The sequence below is a fragment of the Carya illinoinensis genome, chromosome 3, assembly GCF_018687715.1.
Source record: "Carya illinoinensis cultivar Pawnee chromosome 3, C.illinoinensisPawnee_v1, whole genome shotgun sequence".
NCBI classification, from domain to species: Eukaryota; Viridiplantae; Streptophyta; class Magnoliopsida; order Fagales; family Juglandaceae; genus Carya; species Carya illinoinensis.
In genome coordinates this window covers 52297593-52310645 of record NC_056754.1, presented here as the reverse complement: position 1 = coordinate 52310645, position 13053 = coordinate 52297593, and the positions used below count along the sequence as shown (strand labels likewise).

General features: G+C 35.5%; 1 protein-coding gene and 1 long non-coding RNA gene across 2 annotated transcripts; one reads left to right on the top strand and one right to left on the bottom strand.

The window, feature by feature from the left end:
• LOC122305255 lies at positions 1-2130 on the top strand. Its single transcript, XR_006241061.1, has 2 exons — positions 1-432; positions 1446-2130. It is a non-coding gene; the product is annotated as an uncharacterized LOC122305255 (long non-coding RNA).
• Positions 2131-2686: 556 nt separating this feature from the next.
• Positions 2687-3760, bottom strand: LOC122304949 (protein FAR-RED ELONGATED HYPOCOTYL 3-like). Its single transcript, XM_043117209.1, has 2 exons — positions 2900-3760; positions 2687-2806 (listed from the first exon to the last, which is right to left on the bottom strand). Exons 1-2 carry the CDS (start codon positions 3758-3760, stop codon positions 2687-2689), a joined length of 981 nt encoding a protein of 326 aa, XP_042973143.1.
• Between the last annotated feature and the right edge of the window lie 9293 nt (positions 3761-13053).

Below are 13053 nucleotides of genomic sequence, written 5' to 3'. Positions count from 1 at the left end.
CATCCATGAAGATTTTATTTTCTTCTTTTTGTTTCTTTCTTGTACGTTTCACATTCGAAACCCACTTTTAGAATTTGAAATTTCCTCCAACTTATGCGAAGATCAGTCCCTTCCGATCGTCTCCTCTTCTCCGATCTTCCAATTGAACAAGAAATGCAATCAAAGTGCTGGAATTGATTTCAGCACTCTCTATTTTACGCCATTTTGTACTGTATTGAAACCCACCTGAAATGGATCGTATTCTCTCATCCGAACTCCCAACTGAAACCCTCCTCTCCTCTCCTCTCCTTTGAAACCAACTAAAAGTTTCCTCCATTTTGTACTCCTCCGAAACCCATTCTCCTTCTCTCCTCCGAAACCCATTTTCCTCCTCTCCTCCAAAACCCATTCTCCTCCGGTGCAAGATCTTCCACTCCACTCCACGACGGTAAGGTAATCCCTTTCTCACTCTGGATTTGTGTTAGATTTGTTCATACTCGACGGCCTATGTTATCATTTTCTTGCTTGTATTTTATCACTGGTGTTGGGTTTGTTATGTATTTTTGTTCACGTGGGTCAGACTAGGTAATTTATTTTTTTTAAGGTTATATAGATATGGTTTGTGAGGTTGTTAAATTATACTCTTGAAAGTTGGATTTTACCCCTGATTTTGTTGTTGAAAGTTGTGGATTGCATTGGTTGTGTATAGTTTGATTTGGTTGTTGAATGAAGCTTCTGCCATGTATTTTTCTACTCTAGACTTAAACCATCCAAGAGTTCAAAACCAAACAAGAGACAGCATCACAACATCTAGAGTTTTTGGGCAATTAAAGAATGATAGAACCACTGCCAGGAACAAGAAATGCAATAAAAAACCCTATCCAAGATTGTTTGATTGTATCTAAAGAGACAAGAAGTATATAATGCTTGTTTCTCAATTAAATACATCCCTAAAATTGAGGGAACGGAGGGGGTGTGCTTATGAATTTCATGGAGTACCTTCTCGCCCAGTTTGAATGGTGGAAGACCCTTTTAAGGGCATGTACTGCACCGAAAAGCATCCCCTAGTCCACACTGCAGGTTGCAGAAAACTTTCAGAGTATTGTAACATTTAAGAAACTCATATTCAACACTACTTTTAACCTTAGCTCGGAAAGACCAGATAAACTCATTGACATATTATGGAATCAATTCCAATGTGTTTCTACATGTGGTTTTAAGATATTTATTTTCTAGGTAGGTATATGTGGTATAGAAGAAAATAGCACCCAATGATAGGAAGGTAATGAAAAAATTACACACCTTGGCTTGTAGTAGACAGTGAACATATGCATGAGTCAAAACGACATATAATTTTTGTAGTCATTTAACATCACATTTACACAGCTTGTTGGAACATCACATTATGGTAACTTGTACTTACATGGATGAACTGGTTTAACAATTTTTTTGACTGTTTGAGTTAGATAACCTATGGCATCGAGCACATCATCATGTATAGTCGATGATTTTTTGGAATCACCAACATGTTGGTGTGGCTTGAAAGCCCCATTGAAGACCTCCCGAACTAACAAAAATCCTGGGAGAAAATTTTATGCATGCCTAAAATACAACACGGTAAAACATCGACATTCTGATTATGTTTTGTATTGAACTCCAAGTAGTTACTTTACTTACATCTGTCAATTATAACTTTTGTACTGCACTGTAAGGAGAAGCAAAGTGCCAATTCTTCATATGGGCAGATATACTTCAACTAGTCGAGGATAAAATTCGCTCAAGAGAGAATGCAGTGAGAAAAAAGGAGGACGATGTATTGTTGCACGAGTATGAAGTTCAGAAAAAAGAAGATAAACTTGAAGAAAAAGAGAATGTTCTTTACAAGCAAGAGGAGAAAATTGGGAAGCAGATCGTAGAGAATAGATGTGCACGCATCTTTTTGTGTATGTATTGGGTGTTATTGATTGTAATCATTTCTGGTTGGCTTGACCCATAAATGTATTTGGTGGAAGTTAGCTGTAAATGGATAGTTGACATTTAACATAACGTTCTGTATTTTGAACATGACCCAATGTATTTTATGGGCTAGTAGTTGTAAACTTTTGGTAATGAAAATGGATGCTTCCTGAATGAAAATTGATGGTTCCTGGATGTTGAACATGACTTGATATTTGAAAATTTTTAAAAGGTGAATTGTACCAAATAACCATATATGTAAGTACCAATCTGATATTTTCCATAAATTAACCAAATAATCGCTTAAATTACAACTTGATATGACATAGAGCCCAAAATTATATGGTAAATCAAGAAAACAAATACCACTATCATTAATACCTGAATTTTCTCTCTAATCTTACAATGTAGAAATGTCCAAAATAAAAGGCGACATATATTTGAATCATACAAAATTCATATCAAATGACATCAATACCCCCAACCCCTAACATTACAGCCCAATATACTCCCAAAATTACATCAACTCCTCCACAACTCTCAAAAAATGTCAAATTACATTAATACCCCCATAATACAAATAAATACTTGGTAGTAGCTACGACATCAGTTCTTCTCATTTTCCGATGGCGTTGGGTTTGTGAATGTACTGCACTGTGTTAGAATAACAAAATCATCCTTGCTTCCACTGTGTACCTAAAAAAATTGGTGGCGGCGATAAATAAAAACCCACCACAAAAAAATTGGTAAATCACTGAGAACCTAAAAATTGCTTCGCATCATCCTTGTGTAAATGTATTACCTGATCAGTTGTTGGAGCTTCTGATACATCTGAATCATGTGATGCTTCATCGAATATTTTCCTACAAGTCTAAATAAATTTCATCCAAAAAATGTATTATTCATTAGAAACAAATATACATGTACTCGTTAAAGTAATTACCATATATATAAAATCGCTTACCGGTTTCTTCTTTGGCTTTGTTGCAGCCTTCTCCAAAGGCGGAACCTTCCTTTTCGTTGGAGGCCTCTTTTTCCCTCGAACAACGTGTGGGCTTAAGATTTTCTTATCCTTAGTAGGGGCTGCAGTCTCTTTTAACTTACTTGAACCGGACTCAAGTGTTAATCCTTTAAATTTAACCTCAAACTCATCCAAGTGGCACATGAATGCATCAACATGGTCATTGCTTGGGCATACACGAGTTGCTAATTTCAGACATCGTTTAACCACGAACTCATATCGCCGTGAGTCCGCATTCTGCCGCAAGTCGTCATAGCTACTTTTTACAACCGTATATCTCCTCTTTAAGTCCTTCCTCCAGTGATCCAAGATGTACTTATCTGACAACGCATGAATCTTACTCATCTGGAAAACGTTCAATGCATGCCTACAGAGAATCCCCCTCATCTCAAATAACGCACATGTGCATTTAACATCAACTTCCTCCTCGTTAAAGTAAACTGTGTACTTCACACTCTTGACATTGTCATCATCAGTGGTAATTTCATCCAAAACATCATAGGTGGAAATGCAACCATCCTTACTTATAAGTATGCAGTTACATAAAATCATTCCCCACACCTCTCGTTGGACCTCCTTAAATTTTGCATTCGTATACACAGCTTGAAATTGCTTCTCAATGCGGAATGCGGATGAACATGGGATAGTTTGGTTTGCAGAATTGAAATAAGTTGTTGTCTTGACCTCCACTTTCTTCCTGAGCGCATTGTCAAATTGATCGACAAATTCTTTCAACGTCGTACCAGAATGCACAAACCCATCAAAGAAAGCATTCATGCTTTCAGACCTCTTTGTTGTGCTCATGCCAACTCAAAATACTCCTTTAAGGTATACCGGTACCCAGAATGCCCTCTCATTGTACAACCCTTGCAGCCATGGATTATCACCAAGATCATACTTCTGAATAAGTTGGCACCACTTATTCTCAAATTCTTCGCATGTCTGTGAATCATACAGGGCACTCTGGATAGAGGTCTTCAACCCTGCGTTGAAGGCAGCGTGTGATCCCAAATTTTCAGGCAGTTTTTGCATTATATGCCATAAACAATATCTATGACGAGTGTCTGGGAATACCAATGCAATAGCAGCCTTCATTGCTCGATCTTAATCTGTAATAATCGCTTTTGGAGCCCGACCATCCATGCACTCCAACCATGCTCGAAACAACCACACAAAAGTACTCGTATTCTCGCTTGAAATTAACCCCGCCCCTAACAAAATAGACTGCCCATGATGATTTGCACCAACAAATGGTGCAAACAGCATACCGTATCTATTTGTTAGGTATGTCGTATCGAAGGTGATAACATCTCTGAAATACTCATATGCTGCTCTACTACGTGCGTCAGCCCAGAACACATTTCTTAGTCTCAACTCCTCATCCACATCAATCACATAGACAAAACCATTATTCTGCAACCTCATTCTCTTGAAGTACTCAGTAAGTGTTTCGCCACCTCCTTTACCCAATCTTAATTATCTGGTTTTATCAATAAAATTTCGACAGTCTTTTTCTTGAAAATCAAGATTCTCGAACCCACCCGCATCAACAACAAGTGCCCCGAAATTCTTGTTCATTCGAATACCTGCTCTGTCGTTCAAGTCAAGCATTCTCTGACTGTATTCGTCTAAATACTTGTGCGACCTAAAGAATCTAGACTTTTGTGGGCTAACAGTACTATGATTATGAGCATTCTCTATAGTGGTCACCACCCAAGTACCCTTCACCAAGTGAGCATTGATCTTTGCTTTACAATCTGTTTTAATCGTTGGTCGGGGCCTTGACATATTATTATCCCGCGGTTGGTACTTGCCACCTCACGCACACCCAATCGTCAAATACTTTATCCTTCCATCTGCCTCTCTCTTCGTCCTTTATATTATCACACCAAAACCTTCTTGCTTAGTATATCGCTTATAATATGCCATTAGCTCATTATCAGTGGCAAACTCCATACCAGGTTTGAGCTCCTCCTCAACTTGGTCTTTATCAGAGTTTTCTATATTTGTATCCTCGGCTTCTGTCTCTACGTCTAATGATGTATTTGAAAAAGAAAATGTTCAGTTAGGATATGTAAAAATTTATATTACCCTCCAAGTAATACGATATTTATATGAAAGTACAAAGCCACGTCAAGAAACTAATGTACCTCCAACATTACTTGCAGTCTCCGCATTACTTGAATCATTTCCGATGCTTCTCAATTCGTCTCCGGTGCTTCTCAATTGTTCTTTGGTACTCGATAGAGGTCATGAAGTTGATGGGCGCTTTAGTACCGTATGATGTTAGAACATGTAACGATGCACGTAAGGCAAAAGAATGGGTTAAAACGTAAATAAAAAAAAAGGGCAAAATTACTGCACCTAACTCGCTTGTTGAACATGCCCCAACTCCTCTGAATTACTTAACGGAGGGCAGATGAACGTTGTTGAAATAGTTGGCATAGGTGGGGGCTGTAATCATAAACTCATATTAAAACGGGTAACACCCAATAAAAAAAATAAAAGGTTAAAGTAGAAATTTGTACCTGGCTCCTTCGTTGAGCATGTCCCGACTCCTCCGCCCCGATACTCGACGGTGGACATATGAAATTAGTTAGCATAGGTGGCATTGGTGGGGGCTACAAGCAGGCACAGTGTTAGAATATGTAACAATGCACGTACGGAAAAAAAATAGAAGTTTAGGAAAATTATTACTTTGATTGCTTGTTGAAGACGGCCAGACTTGTCCGCATTAGTCGACGGTGGATAGATGAACGCTGTTGAAAAAGGTGGCATTGGTGGGGGCTGCAATCAGGAACCAGGAACAATATAAAAAATAAGTAACAATGCACGTAAGGAAGAAAAATACAAGGTTTGAAAAATGCCTACTTGGATCACTTGTTGAAGATGGGCAGACTCGTCCGCATTAGTCGACGGAGGATAGATGAACGGTGTTGGAAAAGGTGGCATTGGTGGGGACTGCAATCAGGAGCAATGTTAGAATATGTATCAATGCACGTAAGGAAGAAAAATACAAGGTTAGAAATCTCCTACTTGTCTCTACTCTTTCGCAGTAGTCGACGGAGGATAGATGAATCCTTTTGGAAGCGGTGGCATTGGTGGCGGCTGTAATCAGACACAATGTTAAAACGGGTAATAGCCAACTTAGGAAAAATTATTTGAAACTTTACAAAGCTATGTACGTACCTGGCTTGTTTGTTCAACACGGCCTGACTCATCCGCATTACTCGATAAAGGGTAGATGAACGTTGTTGGAAGCGGTGGCATTGGTGGCGGCTGTAATTAGACACAATGTTAAAATGGATAATAGATAACTTAAGGAATTTTTTTTTTTTTAATTTACAAAGCTATGTACGTACCTGGCTTGTTTGTTCAACACGGCATGACTCATACGCATTACTCGATGAAGGGTAGATCAATGTTGTTGGAAATGGTGGCATTGGTGGGGACTGCAATCAAGCTCAATGTTAGAATACGTAACAATTAACACATCGAGAAATGCACGAAAGTTTAGGAACCAACGTACTTGGCCACCCCATGTGTATGTATATGAATTCATATATACATTTGGATGCATCATAAATGGCGGGCAATAGGCATTTCTTGGACCATAATATCCCTAAAATACAATACAATACAATATATATATATATATATATAAATTACAGTAACTAGTTCAAATCAAGACACCTTCCTTTGTTGAATTACCAACGTATCATATCTGAGTCGGTGGAATTGGTGTAGAAGGCACAGCTTTGCTTTTATCTTCTTCTTTGTCCATCACGTTATTGAAAATGATACAATCCCTTCGGTGAATTAATTAAGAAACGATCGTCTCTTGTCTCTCAAGTTTTAAATATCAAATTCTGCAAATATTTTACCAAATCTAGCCATCAACATTTGAAAAAAAAAAAATTATTTTCTATATTTGCAGTCTACCTTTAACTATAACAATTTCAAAGCAACACCTAGTTCGGTTGCATGCACTTTAAACTAAAATTGCAATATAGAAAATGGAAGGAGAGTTGACTCCACATAGATCTGAAGTCAATTACTTGTTTGACATTTCTCCGTTTAAAAGAAAACGAATGGATGACCCAACTAAGGGGTCTGAGAGACTGGAGCATCTTAAATTGTGATCTGCCTACCTAGCAGCAACATAGAGAGACATCTGCAGTCTCCACTTCTAGTCAAACTAATGCAAAGCCTGAACCTAAACTAACAAAAAAAAAAAAGGACTAATAAATCTAAAAAAGAAGAGCAAAGTCTCATCTGTTGATAACATCTCCCTACATTAACTTCCAACAATACAGGATCCAAGCTGTTCTCCACGCGAGGACAAACAAATTACCCAATCTTTACATAACCACATGCTAATTTTCACAGATTAGTGAACCACATATATTGCAAGCTTCTCAACTCAAAACCAGTTCTCAGCTCAATCCAAAGCCTTTCTCATTATCAGTGGTCTACTATATTTATTTCTAAATATGACAATAACTTGAAAAGTAAAATTTTTTCCATAGAAGAAAAATAGGGTTGCAGAAGCCAAACTATAAACTATAAGCACATTGAAAAATCCATCCCATAAATCTCCATTCTAAATCCCATCCCAGATCAAATACCCAACTCTTAAAATAGATTACCTTGCAGATGCTATAAAATGGAGAGTGTTGAAATCAATTCCAGCACTTTGATTGCATTTCTTGTTCAGTTGGGAACTCGGAGGAGAGGAGACGATCGGAAGGGACTAATCTTCGCATAAGTTGGAGGGAATTTCAAGTTTTGAAAGTGAAAACCCAAGACGCGAACGTGAAACGTACAGGAAAGAAACAAAAAAAAAGAAAATAAAATCTTCACGGACAGGACAGGAAAGTCAAACTGGATTCAATGAGGCATACGGAAAGTTGAATGCTAAAGTGAATTTATTGTACAGAAAAAAAAAAATTAAAATCCATATGGGGCGGTGTGTGGTGTGGGCGGAACAGAGGGCTTAAGCGTAGCTTTTCTCGGCGAAAATGGTGACCTTTCTTCCTCATCTCTTGGTATCACTCTAACAACACAATTATATATATATATATATATATATATATATATATATATATACATACATGTATACACACACTAGTGAATAATGTGTCATGTGCAAGGCACATATCCCCTTGCACAAACATCATGAATTTTTTTTTTTTTGGCTTCTGTTTTTTGTTTTAGAGTGGTAAATAGATTTTTAATATCTGAACTATAAGATTTAAATAATATAAAGTGAATTATAAAATTTTTTTACTGTTGTGATGTGATTGGTATATCTACATGTAATTGGCATGTAAAAGTCCTCTGTACGATCATTATCGATAATATAGAAATGTTAATATTTGAAATTTTTTCGTTAAATTTGTTGATGGTTGTAAAATATTAGACAAACATGATATACCTATAAAACTACAATATTAATCATGGCATAATATATATTTAAAAAAAATGAATATCTTATAATTTATTTTTTTATGAAATTTATAATGGAATTTATTTTTACAGTTTATTTTTATAATGAAATTTGTGATAACGGTTTGACATCTGAAATGATATATTCTTGAAGAAAAAGTCTAGTTGCAAGCACAATTATGCACTAATATGTACACCAATTTATTGTAATTGGTCAAAAAGTAAATTTTATTAAAAATAATACTAATTTAAATTTTAAATATAAAAGAATTAGTATTGATACGTAGATTAATATATGACTTTATTTGTATGTAGCAAAACTCATTGTTGAGATACAAAGCTTAAAAGTGATTGTACCCACTTAAACAACAGCTAATAGAAAGCATGCAACACATACTACTACACTAACTAATTTATGCTGGAAAATAAATTGTACTTATAAGGATAGGCCCCCTTTTATTTACTTAACAGGCTTATGAACTCTAAAGCCCAACCCAACCTCATGGACTAGCTCTTCACATCACCTGATCATTTTTCTTCCATTACTCAACAGAATCCTTCGACACCTTCAAACCCTAGCAGTGCTGTTTCTTCCTTCTCCCACCAATCACCCTCAGTGCTCCACTATCCATCCTTCGTGCTGCCTATAACACTCATCTCCCATTTCTCTTTCTCTCCCGTACCGTTCTTTTTCGTTTCCTCTCTCTTACTCTCTGCACTCTCCCAACTCCCTCTCATTCTTCCCTTTGTCTCTCTCTCTCTCTCTCTCTTACTCTTTGTCTCCGTCTCTAAGGATTATGCCTAAAGAATCTGAAGCATAGTTTTGAAAACCATTCAGTTCCAATCGAAATTTGTCATTCCGGTATAGAGATTGAAATGCTAGAGTGCTATATTTCGTACCAGACAAAATACCAGCCGTTCTGGCCAGTTTCGATCAATTTTGGCCGGATTCTAGTATTCTAGCTAGAATAGAAATTCCGGTCCAAAATTAACATAAACATTAAAATAGTGGCACTTTTGCAAATAAGATAAAGAATGAAGGATAAAATTTTATTTTTGTAATCTAATCTTCCATTTCCGTGTGCAAGACTCCAATTCCTTGCAAAACACTTTTGGCTTTTGACTTGTCATAATGTCTGACACTCTTGTTTAGTAAATATATATATATATATACTAGTTGGCACTCAACGTGCAAGGCACATTTCTCTAGTGAGAAGGAAAAATATATGTTCATTAGATACAATATTACCAGAAAATTATCAAAATTTTCTAAAATAAAGACCAATGCTTAAATAAATAAAATGCATGAAAAGATAATAATGATAGTAATAATTACTTTCTATTACTAAAGTATTAAGTCAAAGACAAATTAGTTGTAGCGTCCAACAACTAATTCAAAATCTTATACTTTATTATAACCCTACCTGTGTGTATTGACCAACAAAGATCTCAAACCAAAGCCACCACTACCCGTTAATTATTAATCAATCATTCAATTACAGTATTGGTATTTAGTCTTAACAAAAAAAATATAAAAACATTAATACTAAAGTATTAAGTCAAAGACAAATAAGTTAAAACTGATACAAATTTGGAGAAATTGAAATTACAATTTTTTTCTAACAGGAACATAATCAAATAATCAAACAGTCTCAAACATGAGCCAAATAAGATGCACTAATAACAAGGTTGGGTATAGTTGTTGATACTTGAGGGTGAATGCGACCACAAAGCTCAGCAGCAAGTTTTCGTACATTGTCAAATTCAAATTTATGAAATGCCCTAAAATAAAGAACAGAAGAAATAAGTACATCTCATTCAGTATACTGAAGCAACTGAGGTTATTCATGTGAATCAACCTGTTTAGAAGGAGAGCAGCAAGACTGTCATGATTGTTGATATCTTGATCCATTGAAATTTTTCTAATTAACAAGCAAAGATTTTACAAGTGAACTATAACTAAAAAATTTGTAAAATGAGAAGCTTCAATTGAGATTTAGAGAACATTCATGGGGAAAATGAATGAAATTATTAGATCTAAAATATCATCTCTTAAATACAATTAGTATTTCAGATTCATATTACGGTTTTGTAAGAAAGTGTGCATTATTAAAGGAGAAATAAAATGAAACACATAGAAGATCTAACAGAAAAAAGAAACACAAATATGAATATTTGTAAAGTATTATTTTATTATCTCGAAGCAAAATTATAGAAATTACAGATTGATCTTCTTTTAGAGACTATTATATGGGGAGTAAAATCTTGGTCTTGAGGATTTATGTGAACATTAGGAACAAATCATTTAGAATTAGAATAATTGATAACTCATGATGGATAGAAGAGTTATGATAATCATAAAAGAGAAAGTCTCAAGTTTAAGTTATTAACTGGTCAGTTATCGAAGTACCACCTAGGAAGAGGACTGATTGTTGCGATTATAAAGAAGTAAGTTAGTCTTAGACCAGTAGAACTCCTTGAGGTTTTTATTAACTTGAAGATTACCGAGAGTTTAGATATGCATGATTAAATGCATATTTATATGAGTCATTGGATCATGTCATATATATGAAAATCCCTGAAAGAAATAAAATAGAGCACATAAAACATCTACCAGAAGATAGAAACACAAATATGAATATTTGTGAAGTATTATTTTAGTATCACAAAGCAAAATTATAGAAATTTTAGGCTCTTTGTCTCAATCTTTAAACGCTCTTACTCTTCAAAAATCTGCATGTCTTTCCTATCTAAAGGAGTAGCCACTCGAAAAGAAGAGTTAAGCAAAGATTTTAAATCTCTATTCTCTCGCTTTAGTGCTTCTATCTTCATGTTGGACTCCATAAGAAGCCGCTGAATGATAGAAATATTCTCGTAGAGTTTGTCAACCCCACCAGTCCTAGATTGTAGTTGCTGAGAATATGCGACGAGGGTTGATAAGTATCGGGTACTGAGACTCACAAGCTCGTAGATAATTTCATTATCTGACTTATTAGTTAGATCATTATTGGATTGCATTATAGCACTTACGGAAGAAGCAGAAACAACTGGTGAATGAGGTGCAGAATATCTCATATATTGGTAATGAGAAGATTGCTGAGCCATTGCAAAGTGAGAAAGCAGAAAGAGATTACAGAGTAAGAATGCAGACTAATTTCAGAAAAGTGAAGAAGATGAGATGCGAAAGAAGATGAACTGAATAATTCTTTATAGAGAAAATTATGACGAATTATATCTCGTAAAGCATTTCTCTACAAGAGACAAGAGTGATGTAGTATCATAGCTGCGGCGCCTGACAGTTACAGAAGAGCAATGTAGTATCATAGTTGCGGCGCCTAACAACTACAGAAGAGCAATGTAGTGTCATAGCTATGCGGCGCCTGACAGCTACAGAAGACCTGTAAAAATCTTACGGATCAGAGTTGTTTGGTCTAAAACAGAGGGCCACCGCTCTTGTTAAAAAGAGAGAGAGAGAGAGAGAGAGAGAGAGAGAGAGAGAGAGAGAGAGAGAGAGAGAGAGAGAGAGAGTGTGTGTGGTTAACGGCTTAATTTTGATGAATTCTTTACTAATTATGTTATTTAGAAGAACACTTAAAGTATATCATTTATGTTTTTCTAAAGCAATCGAGAGTTTACCACTGAAACCGAAGATGTTAGACATGGGTACAGCTGAAAAAATCCCGGGAGGTCGAATCCGCACCGTTTTCCATCAGAAAACCCTTCAAACAGAGCAAAAAAGAGAAAACCAAAGAAGACAACGGCCAAAATCTCTTCATACTGAGCTTTATCAACAAAAACAGAAACCTACATACAAATTCTATGAGATAGGGCAAAAAAAAGTAGAGAAAATAAGTGAGAGGAAAGAGAAGGTGAGGAGCGAAATGATAGGAGTCAGGGTGGGTCAATGGAGAACAGTTTTATTTCGTGAGATGAATGTGGGAGGTTTGTGTACATGATAATACACACAAGGAAAACCCACATGCAATGTATTTGTGCTGAGAAGTGGATTCTCTCCCACCAAATGAAAACCAGGTGTCCTTAAAGCGGTTTTCGATTTTATTTTTTGGTGAATTATGACTTGTTTGGATGCTCGACTAAGTATGTCTTCGACCCGTTAGATCCCTAGATTAACTACTCTACTCGCAACACCATCAACATGATATAACATCATATTTAATACATTAAACTACTCGTTCATTATTAATTAATCATTCAATTACAGTATTGGTATTTAGTCTTAACAAAAAAAATATAAAAACATTAATTATGATTGATTAAAGATTGCAAAAAATAAAAAATAAAAAGTGTGCTTAAACTTCTAAATTAAAGAAAGAAAATAAGAGAGAAGTCGACAGAAAAATAACTAAACGGTTTTCATTAATTTTTTGCAATCTTCAATTCAACACGTCAATCAATTTTGGATTCTTTCCCAACACGTGAATAGCAACTGATACTTTTTTATAAGATGGGTTCGAATAATTGAGTGGACCCCATTCGATTAGGAAATGTGCTGGTTGGAGATTGGAATAAACTGATCATGATCAACTCAATTCATTATTAATTATTATTCATGTTATGCAAGAAAAATATATACTTTTATATTAATTAGCTCTAAAAATCATTAATATTTTTATATATAAAATCGTATT